Source organism: Calonectris borealis, chromosome 8 (genome assembly GCF_964195595.1).
Source record: "Calonectris borealis chromosome 8, bCalBor7.hap1.2, whole genome shotgun sequence".
Lineage (NCBI taxonomy): Eukaryota > Metazoa > Chordata > Aves > Procellariiformes > Procellariidae > Calonectris > Calonectris borealis.
This window is the reverse complement of record NC_134319.1, coordinates 26126886-26147146: the sequence shown is the minus strand read 5'-3', so window position 1 is coordinate 26147146 and position 20261 is coordinate 26126886. Positions and strand designations below refer to the sequence as shown.

General features: G+C 40.3%; 1 protein-coding gene across 1 annotated transcript in view; it reads left to right on the top strand.

Annotated features, from left to right (window-relative positions):
• CRB1 (crumbs cell polarity complex component 1) overlaps positions 1-20261 on the top strand; it is an 84405-nt gene that overhangs the window by 42806 nt on the left and 21338 nt on the right. Inside the window, exons 4-5 of the mRNA XM_075156557.1 lie at positions 605-744; positions 1929-2111. Coding sequence (XP_075012658.1) covers positions 605-744; positions 1929-2111 — 323 coding nt within the window. The remainder of the gene's footprint in view (positions 1-604; positions 745-1928; positions 2112-20261) is intronic.

The following is a 20261-nucleotide window of genomic DNA, read 5'->3' as shown; positions in this document are numbered from 1 at the left end:
AATTTATATATACTACTTTGTTTACTTCTAAACCCATAATAGTAACATTGCTATCAAAATGAAGCTCCTGTTACTGTTATTATTGGAACTATGCAAGCAATTGACATTTTTGTACTAACCTAACACCAAAAAATATTGTTTTAGTCAAGGAATAGAAATTGCCTTATTTTTTGGCCAATTCAATTTCTACCAGTCCAAGAGAGAGGGATACTAACACATTTACTGCCTCTCCCCTTTTCATTTTGTGAATAATGTTAAGCCTACAAAAATTGCATTGGAAATGACAGTAGCTTTTTTCCCCCAAAATTAAAAAAAGAAGAAGAAAAAAAAAAGATCAATAATTCTTAGAAGAAATGATCTGTCAAAACCAGTTTGAATTCACAAGCAGTTTTTTTCCCCAGACGAAACCACGTATTTCAGGAAAAAGCTCATTGTTGGTTCCCAATGGCTGCGGTTTCTCCTAGAGCTCCAGATGGTGGTCTCGAGCCTGGAGTCAACTGTGCAAGCTGCTAGCCAAGGCTACACAAGAAGTCTTGTAGGTTTGGGAACAAAGCCCAGATCTCTGGACTTCCAGCTAGAGTGAACATTACATTCTGTGTTGCAGGTACAGCTGCAACTGTACTGGTACTGGATTTATGGGCGTACACTGTGAGACCCTAACTCCCTTATGTTGGTCACAACCATGCTACAATAACGGCACTTGTGAGGACAACGCTAACAATTACACGTGCCACTGTTGGCCAGGTAAGGTCTAAGTTCTCCTGTAAACACTCTCTTTCCTTGTGTAGTAGGTATGTCCTCATTTTTTTGCTGATACAATAAAGGGTAGAAGCTATATAACCTTAAAAATACGCTATGGGCTTGTGTTTAGATGGGCTTCACTCCTCATCATGAGTCAGAGCCCTATGGGTAAGCTGCTCTCTTTTGCAGCTGAGGATTTTCCTGCACAGCAGAAGTTGGCAAAAACAGAAGTGCCAGTATTATGGAGTAAAGACAGGAGATAAATCAAAGTTGGGATTCATTTTCCAGTTGCTTAATCCTTCAACCCATGCAGTACATAAATGAATCACTGCTGCAGCTGACCCTCTTTTACTCTTCATTAACATGACCTTTAAATCAGTCTGAAAAACTTACTTTTCAATGCAAAATATTGTCTGTTTATAAATAAAAATTAAACTAGGTGTTACATTGGGAAACCGGTCTCCTTCGTATCACCAATGCAAGTTCTGCTGTCTAGCAGTGTGGGGCGAAACGCACTGGGCTGCGTTCTCCTCTACCAGCACTGCTTGCATATCCAGCCGTTTGCAGAAAGGCTCCCACAGCCCCCGCGGGGACACAGGCACTGTGCTCTTCGAGAGACTGTGCCTCTTTCAGCACGAGGACACAAGAGCACAGAGCACTGTGAGGAGTAAATGCCACAGTGTTGTTGGACTACGTGGTTCTTTGTGCATTAGAAATGGAAAGATTGGACAGAGCCCTTAGCGTTTTCCAGAAATCAGGGAGTTTTGTGGCGCTTCAAACTCCAGATAAAGCACTTTACAAACACCACATAATTTATACTCCCTGTCCTCCTCTGTCGTAGGGAGGCGATGCAGAAGGAAAACTTCACACAACCTGAGAGCGTATCTCACCACAATGCAGCACCTTGTTATCCACACAGATCTCCGCCTTACTTCCTAAAAACCACCAAAGTCTGTAGAGCACAGCAAAGCTCAGCTAGCTAATGCAGAATAGCCGCAGCAATGTCCTGCTGCTGGGCCCTGACAGAGCGGCAAGGAAATGTTCGCACCTCCAAGAAGCAGAGGAAATCTTTTAGCACGTGACAGAGCCTGAAACCAAGCGCATCTCATATTCACAGTGATATTTTCGGGTCTGGAATGAACAGATAGCACATCAATTAAACGCCTTCTCCTCGCGTCTCTCCGCAGGCTACGCGGGTTCCCGCTGCGAGGAGGACATCGGGGAGTGCAGCAGCAGCCCCTGCCTCCCCGGGGGTGACTGCGTGGAGCGCTCCTGGGCCGGCCGCTACGGCAGCGTCCCAGGCCTGCCGCCGGCCTTCAGCTACGACAAGGCCGAGGGCTACATCTGTAGCTGCAAGCCCGGCTTTACCGGTAAGAGTCCTCTGGTGAACGCTTAGGAAAGGACGCTGCCTAGGCCCGGCTGCACACAACCCTTTGAGGCGTGAGGCGCTCGGAGGTGCCGCAGCGCACGGGGTCCCCCTGCTGGTCACCGCGCGCGCGCGTCAGCAGCGGCTCCTGCGGAATGAAGGGGGGGTTGCGCGCGCTGTGAGCGTGGGCGGGGAGCGGCAGGGAGCGGCAGGCCCCGGGTCCGGCCCCGGGTCCGGCCCCGGGGCAGCCCGGGCGGCAGGGGGGAGCGGTGGCCTCTGCCACCATCTTGTCGGCGAGGCTGCGTCATTCATAACCGCATTTGCCTGAATTATGCCTTAAACTTCAGTTAGCGGGTGTTTTATTGTGAATTTGAAATTCACTGTGCACAGGTATTATATCACATGAATGAAAACAATTAAGAGGGGATTTTCATAAAACAACCATGAAACAAAACTCTCAAGCTTTCGGTGTTTCTGTCCTCGTGCAATTCCACATAGCGGCACTGGGGACCGGCAGGAACGCTTCTTCAGCTGAGCACAAGGCAACATTTTGTATACATTCAGCAGTGTAGTGTGCTGGTGATACTCTACAGCTTAAATGAAAAATAAGTTCCAGTTGTGTGCATAGCTGTGTTCTAAGGGAAAAAACCTACCAAAATTACAGTTACCCATCATCCTAAGAAAGATGTGTGGAGATTTGCATTTAACACAGCCTACACTGTGTAGCACAGCCACAAACAAGTTGGGTTTGGACTGTACACTTCTGGGTTTACAGTGTTTTTCTGTCAACTCCATTCCCATTTTCCTTCTGAAGGAAAAAATACTTAATAGCTAGATTAATTTAACCAGTTTTCAGTTTCTCGTTCCATTCATCTCCTGAGCAGCTTACAAACTTTCCTGTGGCTCCCAGTGGGTTGCATGACTGATGTCTCCAATGTAGCAGATACAAAAGTACGTGGAGAGCACAGCTTTCACTCTGAATTCCCGATTTATTTTTCTTCAAAGTGGCATTGAGACTTGTTTGCTTTTGTTCCATCCCTTCCCCTTAACTGTCCTTCCCTATCCTGTCACTAAGTGTTGCTGTTGTACTTTTGTTCTGCCTAAGAGAGTATAATATGAGGCTTCTACTAAGGCTTGCGATATCCCCCAGGCTGTCCTAAGCACCCTTACCTCTTCAGGTGCCACTTCTTTCTCTTCGCTTCCTTCCAGTGATGTCCAGCTCTCAAGTTTCTTTTCCTCTCCTCTTGCCCTAATTTAAAAACTGTGCTCTGTCAGACAACCCAGAAGGTGTTTCCTTGTTTAATCATCATCCTTTATCCTCCCACTTCCATATCAATTGCCATCACCTGGCTTCTTTGCCTGATTTGGGTTGTGATTCTGCTGGTTTCATTCACATGGAGGACTTTTTTACTCCCCAGGGCATCAGTGGACCCATGTACTGGCAGATTCTAATCAGTCTGAAAAAAGAGTGTCAGAATCTATTTAAATCAATTAATCTTAAATCAATTTTTTTCAATAGGTAAGCTCCTAAATCACAATGCAGGACTCTCCAAAGCACACCTGAGAGAAGTCTTGGAGACCCTGAAATTTCTGCTGACTTCTTATGCAAATTACATTATGTTTTTTAAAAACTTATGTAAGTTTAGTTATCCACATACCTGTTGGATACTATATATAACTTTCGTTAGAAAAAAGTAGTTATTCTTACCAAACAATGTGCCCAGGTACAACGCAGCCAACCTCCCCAGTCCTCCCAGTAGCACTGCGCATTTCTCTCTGGCCCTTCTCCTTCCCCCAGGTAATATGGAAGTGGAAAGTGCTCAAAATGAGCATCAGCCTCCTTGTATGTCAGAAGCGTTGACACAAAAAACTTATAAGGTGGTGGAATGGAAACATTCACTTCTGATGGCGATAAGTAATTTCTTTAATTATAGCCGAATTCATAATAAATAAACCACATGTTTTAATGGGAATTAAGGAAGATTTAGGATTAGAGTTGATAGCAGTAGTATGATTCAAGGTAGCAAATGAATCCCTGATCAGGATCACTCAGTATATGGGTGCTTATCTAATGTATATGAACTAACAGTCAAGTGGAAAAAAGGTCAGATCCTTTCATCTCGGTATCAGTACATCTCACTGACAGCCAAAGCCCTACATTCCTGCAGCTATAGGTCAGGAGTTCTTCCAGCCTTTACACCTGAATAGCTGTATGTGCTTTAGGTATAAAACCTCAGATTCCTATTGAAACAGGGCAAAGATTTTCTTTAATAAATTACATTCAATATTTTGTTATACCTCTTTCTTCAGTAAAGCACTTGCAGAACATTATAATCATACTTCACTGTTCAGGGTAATATGAAGAAATAATAATCCACATACCCTGCATTGTGAGGGCCTGATCCAAAAGCCATTGAAATCAATGGAAAGAATTTGAGGACAGTTGCAGATTTTGTAACAAGCATAAAATGGCATCTTTGAACTCACTGGATAAGATTACAAACAAATTACTGTAATTCAGCTGAAAAACTGAGAATACCTGCCTTTTAGACTACAGTTTTTAGCCCCAAGGGCAGGAGATAATGGAGCCTAAACACATGCCTATGTCAGGATAGAATATTTCCCCACCCAGCTGGGAGAAAGGAGTAAATATTATCTGGCAGTATCTTGTTATAGATGGTGATCATTCAGGTGACTTGAAAATAGTCCTACTAAAAGTCTTGGAAGGAACAAATCTGCAACCAATATTATTTACACAATTTGATTCTTAAAAATAAAAAATAAAAATCCCAGGCTGGAGACTTTATCCCAGCTAGGAGCTCTTTGAGGCCATTGGACATATGCCTCATCCAGGATCCAAGATAGAAGATTCCTGCACAGGTTCTACAAAGGGTTAAAAATTCTCCAGCTCCCTTTTAAACCAAAGGGTTCGGGGATACTCAGATTTCAAGAGGTCTCAATAGTTCTGCAGTAGCAAGCCCTAGATTTTTTATATTACTTTGGTCAGCTGGCCCCCTAGCGCAACAGTACTTTTAATAGATTGGGCTTTCTTTTAAAGGGCTTCTGATTTGTTAAGGCTAGCTAAAGGCAATAGTTGCTCTAGAACTGTGTCCTTTCATATCATGGATATATTGTATTGCTCTAGCACTGCACATTTTTTAAAAAGACTGTTATTTGAAAGGTTAAACTTTTCACTTTCCTCATGAAAACATGTGGGGAAGGAGGAGGGCAGAGCTGTGGATTTGGTAATGACTCATTTCACCAGGTTGTAATAAACTTAACACCATGTCAAAACTAAAGAGCCTCTGAACTTGCAAAGTCTGTCAAGTGACACATTTCAGCGTTGAGCTGAGCCCGAGGAGGGGTGAGTGTGCAAGGCTCCCCGTGCCTCGAAAGCAGTGCTGCCCACGGTCCCCAGGTGGGTGGGACAGTGCTGCTAGCACGGATGAAGACCATTCCATTTTGCTTCAGCAGCATGAGTGTAAGAGGAGCAGAGCCCACTAACCCATTCGTAGGCAGGGTGCCTGCTGCTGCTGACATGCAGATGAGCGCTGGCTGCTGAGGACCTTACCACTTCTGGCGTCTTGTCATCAGCGATGTGCCAGTTGTGCCAGCAGCGCTGCTGCTTGCTTTGGCATCATGGATTCCTAAGTGGTTTTTGGCCTTTTCGTTTATATTTGTCTTGTTTTCTGTTTTTCCGTTTTAAATCTCCTTGGCCCTTTTCCCAGTCTGTTGGACTGCTGCAAAAGAAAATGATCAGATCAGACTGGCGTCGTATGCGTATTGAATTCCTGGCATATGCATGGGGGAAAGAAACTGTCTCCTGGAGCGAGAATATGAGGCAGATAAATGGACAGTATGGAGAGTACTGAACACTCAACTAACTAAAGAAAATCTCAACCCAGATACTGAACTGTGAACATCATGGGACCAGTGCTTAAAAACTGAGTCATTTGGACTCTAATTCTGCACTTAAGCCAGGGTGAAAGAAACACAGAAGCGTCCAGGGCATCGGGCTTCCATTTCCCTGCACATCTTTAGATGCTGCTATAGGCAGACCATCCAGCAGACGACAGGGTAGACTCAGCCATGAGTCTCAGCCAGCCATCCTCCTCTCCCCTGCCTGTGACAGTATTATACAGACATAAATATTATTTATGAGTAATGGGTAGAATAGTAGGCACATTATCACTAACTTGGGAAGCTTAAAATACATACATATATTTTTGGTTTCTTTAAAGTCCCCTTCTTAACTATCAGTACAATGATCACAGAGCTGCCATCTTTCTTAGATACATAAAGTGATGCGAGTCTTACAAAAATGAAATCAAGCAGATGAATAGCAGAGTTCTCATCTTGTCCCCAAACTCCGAATTTTATTTTTTCCTTTATTTCCTCGTCTGTCCTTCAGCTGTTCACACCATGGTAGTCAATCATTTCGCCATTACACCAGGTTAATTAACTTTATTTCATGGCCCGTCATGACAGTTTAAAAGGTTATTTTCTCTTCATTCTGAGACCTTAGAAGAAGACAAGACTGTTCAAGGAAAGAATGAGGACAAAAAAGGAGGAAATACAGAGAGAAAAGACAATTTTTAAATTAAGAAGGTGTCAAGGGCACCTCTCATCTTTTCAGTGGGACTCAGGCTTCTCCCGCAGGCAAGGCAAGCGCTCAAGTTCAAAATTAACAGGTCTGGAGGCACTGTTAGCTAATTATTATTCCCATACAAGCAAAGATTCAAGAAGGAAAATGCTGCTACTATCACGCACCCATTCAAGGTTAGCTGGTTTAAGGAGAAATTCCAAATACAAGTAGTACACATGTGAAATACTGAAAAACAGAATTAGGGCTTCATGTATTTACAGGCTTCTTACCACTCTGGAACTGCAGAGAGGCTGTAACGGGGATGCAAACATTCATCTTTTCCACCTAAATTCAATTCACAATCAGTACAGGATCCCTTTTACTCTGTTAGACTGCTGTGAAAGGTTCCCTTACCTTTCGCAAATCGACTTTGAGGTACTGGGCAGTTGTGCAGCAAAACATGAAAAAGTGTCACTATTTTCTGATAATGGGAAAGAAGTTACCGCTTTCCTAGAGATATTTCTACAGTGCTGCCCTATCTCTGTTCCAGACTCTGTGATCTCCATATATTCCTGTGTTCAAAAGCACAGGAGGGAAGGAGGAGGAGGACCTTCTCTCACAGCTCCCAGCCAGTCCCTCGCAGCTCCAGCATCACAAGACCAGTGTGGGCCAGGGCTGTACCAGCACAGGATGTCCTCAGGGCCTGGCAGGCACTTGCTGCCTGTAAAAACCCTACACAAAGAAGACAATTAGCACTTTAAAGTACTTTTTCCATCTCTACTAAAGCCTCTGATCTTGAAAGAACATTTGGACAGGCTTTTAATGATTCTATCCTCTAATACTATTTAACATTTCTTCAATCAGTAGCATCCTGGTAAGGAATTGTTCACATTGTCATCAGAATTGGTTCCTTTTCCCCTCCTCCTCTACTTTTGTCAAGGAGTTCTTCCTTCTCCTCTTTTTTCTTAATTTTTGGAACTGGTCAGGACACTCTCTTTGAATGACAGAGTGTGTCCTTTAGGCCTGTGGACTGCTCCAGGGAAAGAGACAGCTTTGCAAATGGTTTCAGACTCCGAGAATGCAGCATGCTCACTGGTTTCTTGCTTGTCTCTTTATTCACTATTGATCAAACTGCTTTCTTTGCAGTAAGCACTAATCACTTCTCACATGCTTAGCTCCCAGACCAAACCCGTTATTAGGTTAGTCTAATTAGTCTTTCTCTGGATAGTCCCCCAGAAGGAAAATTGAGGTTGAACTCACAATTCGCACATTCTGTACCGTAATGGCCATATGAAGGAAGCATACCTCAGAACACTGATGGCAGCACTGAAATGAGGCTATCTCTGGAGGAATTTACAAATTTGCCATTCCTCTATCAGTTTTCATTATAGAACTCATGGGACATTTCTATTTCATTTCTACTGCAGGTAGTGCTCCTCTTCAACAACTATAAGCAATACCATTTAGTGCAAGAAAGTGTGATTTTCACATTCTTCAGCCATATAAATCACCACAGCAGCTAAGACTGACTTGTGTTATTCAGGACAGTTCTTTCCTTGACAGCCTATATCTTGAGATACTTTGTGAAAGCCTAATAGCATTTTTTTGCAAAAATTATCTTCTTGTGTCTCAACTTGCCCCCCTGCATGGCAGCCTGCGAGGGCGACTGTTTAAATGCACTGACTCTAGTTGTAATGGTTACCTAGTGTTTATCACTGGTTGAAGAGTTCCAATTTAGTGGGAGACACTTCAGAAAACAGCAGCATGTATCTCTAAGTGATATTGATACCACTTTTTAACCTCTCTGTCTTTACCAGAATATTCTGCAGCTTGGGTTTCGCCTCACTAAAATCTGAACATTTCATGAATACAAGCAAATTCAGTCATATATCATTACTGTGGAGCACATAAGAAAAATAGAAAAAAAGACTAAGGCCCAATATGATCATAAGCTATGACTTTACCTTATGAACAGCAGAGTCTCACAACAACCCATGGAGGATGCATTTGTACATCGTTACCAGATCCAGTTACCATATTTAATGTGCTCCAAGTAGAGACTGAAGTAGTTTCAGATCCTAGGTACAAAATATGAAGCTAGTATGGGCACTAACAATGCAGAGGACTCCTTTTAATGAAATAAAATTCAGCTTTATTGAAAACTTCAGCTCGTCCCTATTATTCCTATTGTACAAGGGAACCTTTTGGCAGAAGAGTTTTTACTGGCAATGACGATCTATGTTAAAATTTTGTAAAAGCTGAACCATGATAGTTAAAAAGGAGCCCTTGAACTTTTCATGGCAATGCTTTACAGAATTAGCCCCCAGACCTGACAATTTGTTTGCAACTCTGAGAATGATATTTAGGGCCCTGATATACCTATGTATATTTTTTCATGAGAAATATGTATTACATGAGAAATAATCTCTCCTGTTCTTGTTGCAAATTGCACTGGAAATGCAAAGAGATTGCAGTCATCACTTCTGCATTATTCAGAACTAAAAGAATGCACAAATGTCAAGCTGTTTTGGGTTTTTTTTTTGAGTTAGAAATACATGAAATTAAAACACTAGGAAGCATCTACCAATATTATTTTCAGAACATGTATAGACTTATGCTTTAAAATTTCACAACTGACTCATCATTACTATGATCTATTTTCTCTAGTTACACTGATATGTTAAGTTGTATAATGTAGTCTGACGTGATTGACAGAGCCTGCAAGCAGTGGATATTTTGAATCTGGCACATCTGTCTGTGTTAAACAGTGTTGCACATAAACACTTTTTAGCATGAAAAGCTTTTTTCCTTGAAGGGAAAGAGGGGATGAATGGCTTTTCATCCATAAGCTCCCAGATCTTGCAACACACAGACAGGTAACATCCTTAGATTTAAGGAATCTCTAAATCCAGTACCTGGCAGAAAGTGCTTTAAAAAAAAAAAAAAAAAAAAGACAACAATTGTATATTATTTGGCAGCAGCAATAATGCTTTTCAAGCACCTATTATTTTCCTGACACTCATTCCTGGTGGGTCACTCCATCATATGATTGACTACTTGTTAAAACTAGTCTGAATATCCAGTAAGAATTTTCCTTCTGGGGCTTTCTTCAGGCTCTGCCTACTTACCTTTTTGATTTCTTTCTTAATACTGTGAATAAACCTTTCCTAGCCTTTTAATTGGCATACCTCAGATTTTTATAGTCTCCTGCAATTCACTTTTGCCACCTCTTGGCTGAGCTTATGAACCCGCTCAGTTCCCTCTTTCCCTTTTGAGCAATCTCTCTGGCCTTTTCATTTCTTGCTTGCTTTGCCCCAGCCCAGCAACGTGTTATGCAGCCTGGAACCGAACATAGGACTCACTTTGCCCTACTTTCAACTTTTTTGTTGGAAAAGCAGTAATCTTCATTTCCCTAACATAAACAGAAACTGCTGTGTATCTCCTGATATACATCCCAATGCTAGTTCTACGTGTCTAGCACACCCTGGCATTACAGTTGATCCTATATGTTTCCTAAAGAGAGGTGTTTCTTGCATGTATATGTACATCCAATGGCAAAGACAACCACTAATGAAAGTAGAGTTTAAAGTGTGGTCTAAGTGATAACCATGCACAAACCTTGGTGAAATCAGAGATATTGCACATACTAAACTGGCAGCAGAACTTTGCTCATCTTCTTAAGAATTTGATTGTCCATCTCAGGAGCTACTTTACAGCAAAGCTTACATCATTCTGGTTGAGTTACAGTCAAATTGCAAAGTCAAGCAGATGCACAACTTTTCCCCCCCAAAGAGAAATGAACTTTCTTTAAATCTACACATCATACAGTTATCACTAGTCTGGAGAAAGTACTTAACAAGCTGACAGTGAAAAGAAGACTTGTGCTGTGGATTAATATATTTTACTTACTCAATGCATTCTAATTTATGGAATATTTAAGGTCAAAGGTCAAATGATAAACAAAATGACCCAATTTAATAGTTCAATGTTTTACTCAACAGATGATTTCGAAAACAGCCTTAATAATCTCACCATTGTGAACCCATTAAAATCCAGTTTATTGGAAATACAGTAAATTATACAACCAAACATTTAAAACGCATTACTTCTCTTTCCCCCCCCCAACAGAGGAACTCAGGAGTGACATTGGAGAAGCTGGAGGAGTTCAGTCAGAAATAGCACATGGGCAAGTACTTCTGAACCATATGCATGTATGTATAGATGTGTGTACACACACACATATGTGCTAATACACACACATATATACATATATATGTAAACACATGCATAATAGCTGCTTCAGAGTACTTTATTGCTCTGCTAGTAGAAAGCCTTTCTTTGATCACTAATTAAAAAGGTCCACAACTTTCATCTTTTCTATTTTGAAGTGCACAGTTTTCTGGCTGGATTGTTTTGTGGTAAGAATGAAAGATTTGTCTTTGTTCCTTTCTGCAAGATTTGCAGCATGCCATGGGTATGCTTGTTAATAAGCAGAGTTTATGTTGGTCTTCATTACTAATTAATTATTTTAATTGCATGGCTTCTGACAGTGGGAAATGTGTAATGTTTGCATGCCAAACCTGTATATATTTGTTGTGCAAGGAATATTCCGATAAAAAGTCTGATGCATGAGTAAATTTATTTAGGATTAAAGTATGCAGGCTGCTGTTATCTTGCTATGGCATCAAATATAAATGGTATAATTCCATTCATTACTTCATTCTTGTAGAGGTTACGATTTTTATATAGCTTAGCTGCTCTGTTTTCACATTCAAAGATTTTTACATGCCTTTGAAATACCGTTTCTCACATATAAACATCCCCAAATAACCCACAGCAGTGGGATGGCATTCTCGTTCACCCTTGGTAAAGGGCTTTACTTTGTAAATTGCTATTTGTATTACCCCCCAAAAAAAGCTGCCCTAATATGTGAAAACATGCAATTCGTTTGAACTAGCATCAGCATTTTAGTACCAGCAGAGCTCTGAGAGAACTAAGAGCTCTTTGAGGACCAAGTTCTCTGTGCGCCTTCTGCACCTATTAGCCAGTAGAGGGAGCATGAAATACTGTCTAGGTGTAGCAGCTGCTACACATTAGCGAAATCTAGTTTTAGCTGATATTTCAATGCAGTCATTAGAGCCCGATCTGGAAGATGCTGTTTCTCAAAGACTTTGTGATGAACACTGTTTGCTAGTCCAAATTCTTAACATAAATTTTTAGCTTTTGCACTACACAGTTTGATTAGCAGGATCTTCCACATGGAGTTCAGGGATATTGGTCTTCGGCCAGTCATGCAAAGTCCACTCAGAGCTGTAAGAGCTATGGAAAAAACAAGCACTATGGTTTTAAGTACAGAAGAGTAATTTGATGACCCAGATCAGGGCGATTCCTAGTTAAAATCTGTTAGCACCGTAGAGGCTTTGTTTTCACACAAGAAGAATAACATAATTTTCCATCCCGAATTATTGGGTTTTGCTGATTATGCCAGTGGTCCTGCTGATGGAGCTATTGGGGTGAATGGAGGCAGAGGAATTCCTGTCCTGCTAAAGGCTAAGCACCCACAATGAATTTTGCACCGTCACTTGACAAAAAATATGTGTTTGACCCAAGCATTGTGCAAAATATTAATGTTTTTCTCTTGCTCCCTAAGATACCAGCAAAGGACTATTTCAGATGCTTACATAAGGTTCCCATAATGCCAGTGGCATAAATGACATCAGTTTTTAAAGCATAAAAGGCACCTCATCTAGGCTCAGAAACGTCAGTAGTAATTACAAACTTTGTTTTCAAGTATAATCAATTCTTTATTTATGGTGTGAAATGGTTTTTACCCTTTTGAACTTTTGCTATTCTAAGCCAAGCAATATTGTTGGCGTGTTCCTTTAAAAATAATTGCTTCTGGACTGAGAAATTGAATGTCAAGTTCCAACTTGATGTAAATTAAATGGGTTACATTAATAGTCTGGCCTGTGGTAGAAGTGAGTGTTTTGATTCTGGGTTTGACTTCAGGACATGACCTCTTGATCACACAGGTCAGCACAGATGGGAAATATTGAAGAGGTACCCTAGGTTGACGTGGGGAAGAAAGTGTCTTGTACTGATGTATCACAAACTGTCTGATCCATTAAACAGAAGCAATGTCAGACTCCACAGAGAATAAAGCTTAGTTGTCACAGGTCATTATGCTCTTCAAAAAAAAAAAAAAAAAGAGTTGGAAGGAAAAATCACAATGATGGAAATCCTCGGGGCTGTCATGTACACATAATCTTCTAAACCTTCCTGAATTAATGCTGCCAAGCCTATATACAGGGGGAATGGGGAAGAAGAATCCAAATATTCTTAACTTTTACAGTACTAGTATGTCTCAGTTTTCCCACCTGTATCTCTTATAAAGGATTATTTAACAACATACAGTATTTTAAATTTAAAAGCAGGATATCTATACACCTGAGCCTCACACTTATGTGATCAAGTCTTAAGAAGAATTGCATGCATGAGAGCAATCATGTTCGCAAGATCAGGCAATATATAGTTCTTCAAGGGGAAGGAACAGGTGAATTGGGGAGAAGTTTAAATGTGGTTTTTTCTTTGAAATGCTATCTTCTGCCTTTAAAATTTACTTTCATTTCAACTTCTGAGCAATCCCAGCTCTCTCAGCCTCTCCTCATGACAGATTTTCCAGTCCCTTAATCATCTTCATGGCTCTTTGCTGGACCTGCTCCAGAACGTCCACTTCTTTCTTGTACCTGGTCTCACCAGCGCTGAGCAGAGGTGAAGAGTCACCTCCCGTGACCTGCTGGCAACATGCTTCCTAATACAGCCCAGGAGGCTGTTGGCCCTCTTTGCTGCAAGGGCACACTGCTGGCTCATGTCCAGCTTGTTCACCAGCATGGCAAAGCTGCTTTCCAGCCAGTCAGCCCCCAGCATGTATTGGTGGATGGGGTTATTTGTCCCCAGGTGCAGGGTTTTGCAAATCCCTTTGCAGAACTTCATGAGGTTCCTGAAGATTGCCCATTTCTCCAGCCTGTTGAGGTCCCTCTGAATGGCAGCACAACTCTCTGGTGTATAAACTCTTCCCAATTTTGTATACACATATGTATACATATATACAATTCCAATTTTAATCCACCATCAAAAAAAACCACACCCTGATCACTTTAATGCTTTCATTCAGTTGGACTCAGGAGTTTTATACTTTGCTGGCAATTAATTATCACTGTTGAGTCCCAGCTCTAAGGTCTTCTCAAGGACATAAAAAGTATGTTTGGACACTGAGTAATAAAAATAAGCTGGTAAAGCGAGCAACAAAATTAATTTTATGTATGTGATACACTACATAAAAGCTCTTACGTGAATTGTTCCCTGTAACATCTAGCTCTTAATTTTTCAGTGTTTGCTACTAGGAGGAAGAAGTGATAAAGCCTAGTATTTTTATGCCTGCTCATCTGCACTGTTTGAAATAAACTCTGAGGTGACTATAGTGAGGCACAACCTGCTTCTGTTAAGGTACCCTGACAGATTTTTTTTTCAGGTACAAGGAGAATTTCAAAGAAGTTAAGCTAGCCTTTTGCTGATCACCTGGGTGCTGATCCCTTTTAAAAAAAATATTTGAATTAACTTAGAAAAGGACTTTTACTGATTGTGTAGGGAAACATGGATTAACGAAAGCACGCTCCTTCCCTGGCTGACAATGAACTTTACACTGTCAATAAACAGTCTTAGACAGAAGAAAAAAAGCTGAGTATAGACAGGTAATTTGTACTGGCAATTAACTGCTAGAAATAGATTCAGTGGATCTGATTCAGATTGCTCTCCCACCGCTGTAATTCTTTGAGTCTGGCTGTGTTAACAACATAACACTATTACAGAGAATCGTAATGATCAATACAGTTATGGCTGTACTCACTGCCCCATGGGCACTATTTTTTCTTAAGAAAGAGGGTTCAGAATCTGTTACTAGTCCTGTTTGTGAGAACATCACATTCAATCACTACCTATAGTAACAAATGAAGAAAAGTCTTTAAATGCTGTACTGCAAATATGTCTGCACAGCTGCAGAAGTTAACTGCAGCATATAAAGACATACAAAAACTAGACTTAATCTAGGTAAATCACATACGCATGCTATGACCCAGGAAATCCCCCAGTAAGACAGCCAGAAGTCCATGGCAAGCACACACAATCCCAGCTGAAGTCCCTGCTATCCCATTGCCATTGGAATTGTTATGTGACCTCGCGAAAGTGAAGCTAGTTTCAGTCTCACGCTTCCTAGCTTCGAGATCTGTTAAGCATATGAAACCTTGGATAAACAAAGCCATTATTTAGATGAGTTTTCACAGTGCAAAAGGACTAACATTGGAAGGAACAAGAGAAATTAACACTGCTGCTGAAGTCAATTCTGCCATTCCCATTGATACGGATTTTGACTGAAAGATCAGAGAGCAAAGTCTAAGGTCTTCCGCATCTACATCTGCTCTATAGCAAGTCACAGCTATTTACACAGGAAAGAAAACATACATCAGGTAGAGTAATTGCCTTATACAAAATTGTAGAAGTGGATAGTTCAGGGTAAAAGACTTGTTTTTCTGTATTTAAAGTGATAATAAATTATGTACAAATATATACTGCAGGAATAGAGAAGTGTAATTATACACAGATTATATTCATGTTATTTATACAGCTATGCTATGCACAGCTCAAAATACACACAGCATGTATGTTATGGAGATTCACATTGGTTTTAACAAAATGAGAAAGTCTTGCAGATGACTGAATATTTTCAAAGCACCGTTTCCAGGGCAGAAGCCGTTTCACACTAGACAGCACAGTGGCTGTGCTTGCCTACCTCAGTTAAAACAAATAGGAAGCAGCCAACAAGAGACAAGGTAGAAAATCCCTTTTAGGGGAGACTAGACACAGCATACATTTCTCAATGGATGTGTTCATCAACAGCAAGCACTCTTTTAAAGCCCTTAAGTGTTTGTAGGACTGAAAATTAATTTGTTTTCCAATTCCAAAGTGAATCATATGCTCCAAACAGATTTTCAAGTCAATGAAACATGACCTTGTATGATCTAATTAAACAACTCAAAGGTATTGGTTGTTTTAAGATCCCTCTGGATATACTTCAGTTTAAATGCACACACATCATCTGTATGTACAAGCTCATAAATCTACAAAAATGCAAATCAGATCATTAATGCTTTGAATTTGACAGTCTTACCACAGTTTTCTAAAAGGTAAAACATGAAAAATTCCTAAATTATATATACTCTTTTTACAACTTAAAGAACACACAAAAACCATACTGGAAGCAAACACCGGATATCTTTTTTTGGCTTCCAAATACCTGGTCCATAATCAGGTATAAACTAACCAAATTCTCTGAAATCCACTATTACAATTTCTTCTCTGGATGATGTCCTGACCCTTTGAGTGGTGCATTGGACCAGATAACTTTCGAAGGTCCCTTTCAATCTAAATTTTTCTATGATTCTGTCTTTTTGTGAATTGACTTCTCTGCTCCATCGCACATGACTATTTTATTACAAAAAAATCTATGACTGTTTTTTTCTAAATTTTTTTCGGTCTTTTGGTTTTGGCATTGCTCCTGTGATCTCCTTTCTCCACTCTCAATTTTAGCTCAGACGTCTATGTAGACCTTATCTCTGATCTGCAGTCTTTCTAAGCATCCCTCACATTTCCTATATAGGTTAATGGTCATATACGTACACACTTGCTCCTCTTACTACCCATAAATACCTCTGTGTCGAACAAGAACACTGTCTCAAATGCCAGCTCAAGTATCTTCAGCGGCACCATTGATTCCTGTATTTTCTTTTCCTTTATACTGAGTTCCCGTTCATATTTTTCTCTACTTTTTCATCTGTTCAATCTTCAAAATCTTAGCTGCTATTTTCTCTTCTTTCATAATGGCATCCTTCATAAATCACCTTTCTCCACTTTAACTGTCGCACCCTGTAATTGTGCTCTCCCTCCTCTCCTAGCTCATATCAACAACGTGGCCATAGCTACATGCACCTGAGTGCAGCCAGAAACCCCACTCAAGAGGGATGCTGCCTGGGAAACCTGGGCTGCCAGCGTTAGATTTTCTTTCTTACCTCCATCAGTCAAACGCACCAGCAGCTGCCTCTTTTACCTATATATAAAGCTGACTCTAGAAGTAGGGAAATGAAAGGAAAATGAGTGCCATGCAGGGACATATTTCTTCACCAAGTTTTTCTTTACTCCAGATTCAGACCCTAATCCTACAATTGGATCCACATGGCTGGCTGTGTTAATCGAAATATGGGAGGAAGGTGTAGGCTACAAGCAACAGTTTTGCCATGCTGCCCTTCTAGGACATGGCCCCTTGCCATTCACAGGCTATATGTGTCTGACCTCTGGCTGTGCCGCTCGCACAACGTTGCCTAAGGAGCACTCACGGTCTGCAGAGCAGGCTCATGAAAAAGGCTGGCTGATCTACCCGGAAGCTGAAGCCAATCCTTAACTCAGTCGGCTGTTTCCAATATTTATAAAATAAAATAAACACACCAGATCTCACTAAACAACTAATCACCTACGGCGTGTACATGATTTTCTGGTTGTTTTTTTTTTGCAAATGAAAACTATTTTAGGTGTGACAAAACATGTGAAACAAGTGGAAAAACATTTCCAAGTACTTTTGCTCTCAGAAAACGTTTAATGATTGAAGAGATTAAGGGATTGGGGGTTTTTACTACTTTAAAAAATCCATTTTTACTGAAAATTCAAACTAGTCTATGAAGCTTCAGGCCAGCAACGTTTAAAAAGATTGAGTTACAGCATGCCATTCTGAATGTAGCACGTTATGAATTCCATATCCCTCAGCTAGAGTGACATATTTAATGATTAAGCCAAGTCACTCTACTCTATTTCTATTTTAATTTTTTTTCCTAGCCAGTATTAACTTTATACGTACATTTCAAATGGCAAGAGGAAAAATAGCAGAATAGTGAATTTGTCTGCAATAAAGGAATAACTAGCAAGGTCTTATGACTTTACAAAATTAGAGTTCTGTGTGAAAGGTATCATGTGCAAATTAGCCCAATGTTAGCAAATGCTTATTATCCTACTATTTTAAAGTATCCAATTTTCCATGTGCTCCAGCTCTGCCCTGTATTCTGTCCTTCATTTTACATGAGCTTTTCCTGCTAAGACAGCAACAAAAATTGCCATACTACATCAGATCACTGGTCACATTAAGTTCAATATAAGCTGGTTCTTTACTGAAGAAAAATAGGAGAAAATGATCCATTTAAGTACCCCTCGCTTGCTCTGCACTGATGTACGTAAGAGTGAAACCTCCTTCCTGACCTCCATGACAACTGATTTATGCTCAGAAGCATGAGTTTTAATTACGATGACATAGAGATAGTCAATTTATTTCCTTGCGCTTACTCACTCATGAACGTGCATTTCCTCCTTCCAGCAAAGAGTAATTATCTCTTTGCAATTATCAGCGCAGATGTGGCAAAGTTAGAATGTTCATGATTGTCTGCTAAAACCTGGAGCCATGAAGAATATATGCTCTGCCAGATCTTTCCGCTGGCCTCAGGATTAATGACTCCCTTGAAAAAAGTTGTTTCTGCCTGAGGTAGGATCTTGTGACAGACATTTCCAAAACTGTAAAATGTAGGTGGAGGAAGGGTTATTGCAAACTCTTCATCTTCGTCTTCCGTAAAGAATATTCTAAAGGGTGTGCCACACTGCACTTTTGTCTCTAACCTATTTTTAAGGATCCAAAATAGACCTTATGGCTCCCAGTGGATATCTTATGCCAAGGCTTTGTTGCCTTATCATCATTAGAAATGTTTTCCTGAAGTGTGACTTGGATATTCCTTGATGCAGGTCAAACCCGTGACTTCTTCACTTGTTTACTATGGTCTCAGGGAATGATGTGTTCTCTTCTTTGTACTGAAAGAATGTTACCGGGTCCCATTTCCTCTGCTTGTCTTTCGACTGAACAGCCCTACTTTTTTAGTCTGTCCTCACAAGCCATATTTTCTAGACCTGTGATTATTCTCATTGCTCTCCTCTGAATTCTTCCCAGTTGATCCAAATCTTCCTTGCAGTGCAGAACTAAAAGTGGACTCAGTATTCCCACTAAGGCATGAGCAAGGCTTTGTAAACTGGAACTATTGTTCCACCTGATTGCTGGTTATTCTGGCCTATTCAGACTATAGAAACTGAATGAGTCCTTCCAGAATTGAATCCAGTATTTTTCAGACCATTTCTCCAATTTCTTATGTTCACCTATATAAAGGTAATTTTGTCTTTAACACACTCAAAAGTTTCACTTAACCCTGCTTTATCAGACAACTTCATAAGCAAACTTTCTATACCATCATCCACCGACAAGAGCAAACCCACAACAATCGCAAACCGTATTCAATAGAGCCTCCCGGTTTGACGGGGAACCTCTGACAATTACTTTCTGGGCAGTTTACACAAGTTTTATACCCACTTTATGGTGGTTTCATGTAGATTTTTCTCCTTGGTTTGTATATGAAAATGTTATTAAAGACAATATCAAACCCTCACTGTAATTAGAGTAACTACCGCCTTCTGTAATCCACTTGCTCGTGACAGGTTTGTTCGAAACACCCACTAGGTTCTGACATGGCGTCAGGCAGTTTGCTAAATGTCCTGGTATGAAGTTCCTCTGTCTCGGAGTGTCATCAGCTCCGGGTTTTCACTGAGCTGAAATAGTGTATGCCTATCCCAACTTGTTGACAGTGTGTATGTTCATAATCTTACTTCAGAATATTTATCAGGGTCATATTGCAAAAGGACTGACAATTACCAAGAACCTGCAACTTTTTCTTGTTATTTTCAAAATAAAAATGCGTATTAAACTTCAAGCCGTAGCATAAGATGTCTGATAAGCACTACTAATAAAGTACGTGCGTGCATACTAACTTATCAACACAAACTTTACTTTGTTTAGAGCTTCCTTACTTACCTTTCAAAGAGCCTGGATGACATTCTTACCCCGTGGTATTTGAATTTATTATAGGAAAAATCACTCAATGCCTGTATCAGAGGCTGGAAGGAGAAGCAGTTTTCTGAGCATCGCCATAAAAGCAATTGTGAACTGTAGATTAAATTAATTCAAAATTGTATCCGGCGTACGAGTCTTTTGGTGAAACTAGAAACAAATTTGACACAAGGTCAGGAATTTCCCAATTAATGAATAAATGAGTTGAGGGAGAAGAAGGAATTGAAAAACACGTTTGCCAAAAATCAACTTTTTCTTGGGGACAGGCTGAGAGAGACTTCAGGATCCATTGTTGAAGTTTTAATATGGGAAACTGCCAAAACAAAGATCTGGATCCACAGCTTGCCTTATGCCAGTTGGATGGTATAAATACCAAGCCGGGGAAAGACTCTCTTACTTTATAATTATTTCACTAATTACACAAAGAGATATTGCTCTAGCAATATTTTAAGCAATTCATCATGTAAATAAAGTATACTGAAAAGGAAAAAAAAAAGTCTGCTGCTTAAATTATCACAGAAATAAGTAGT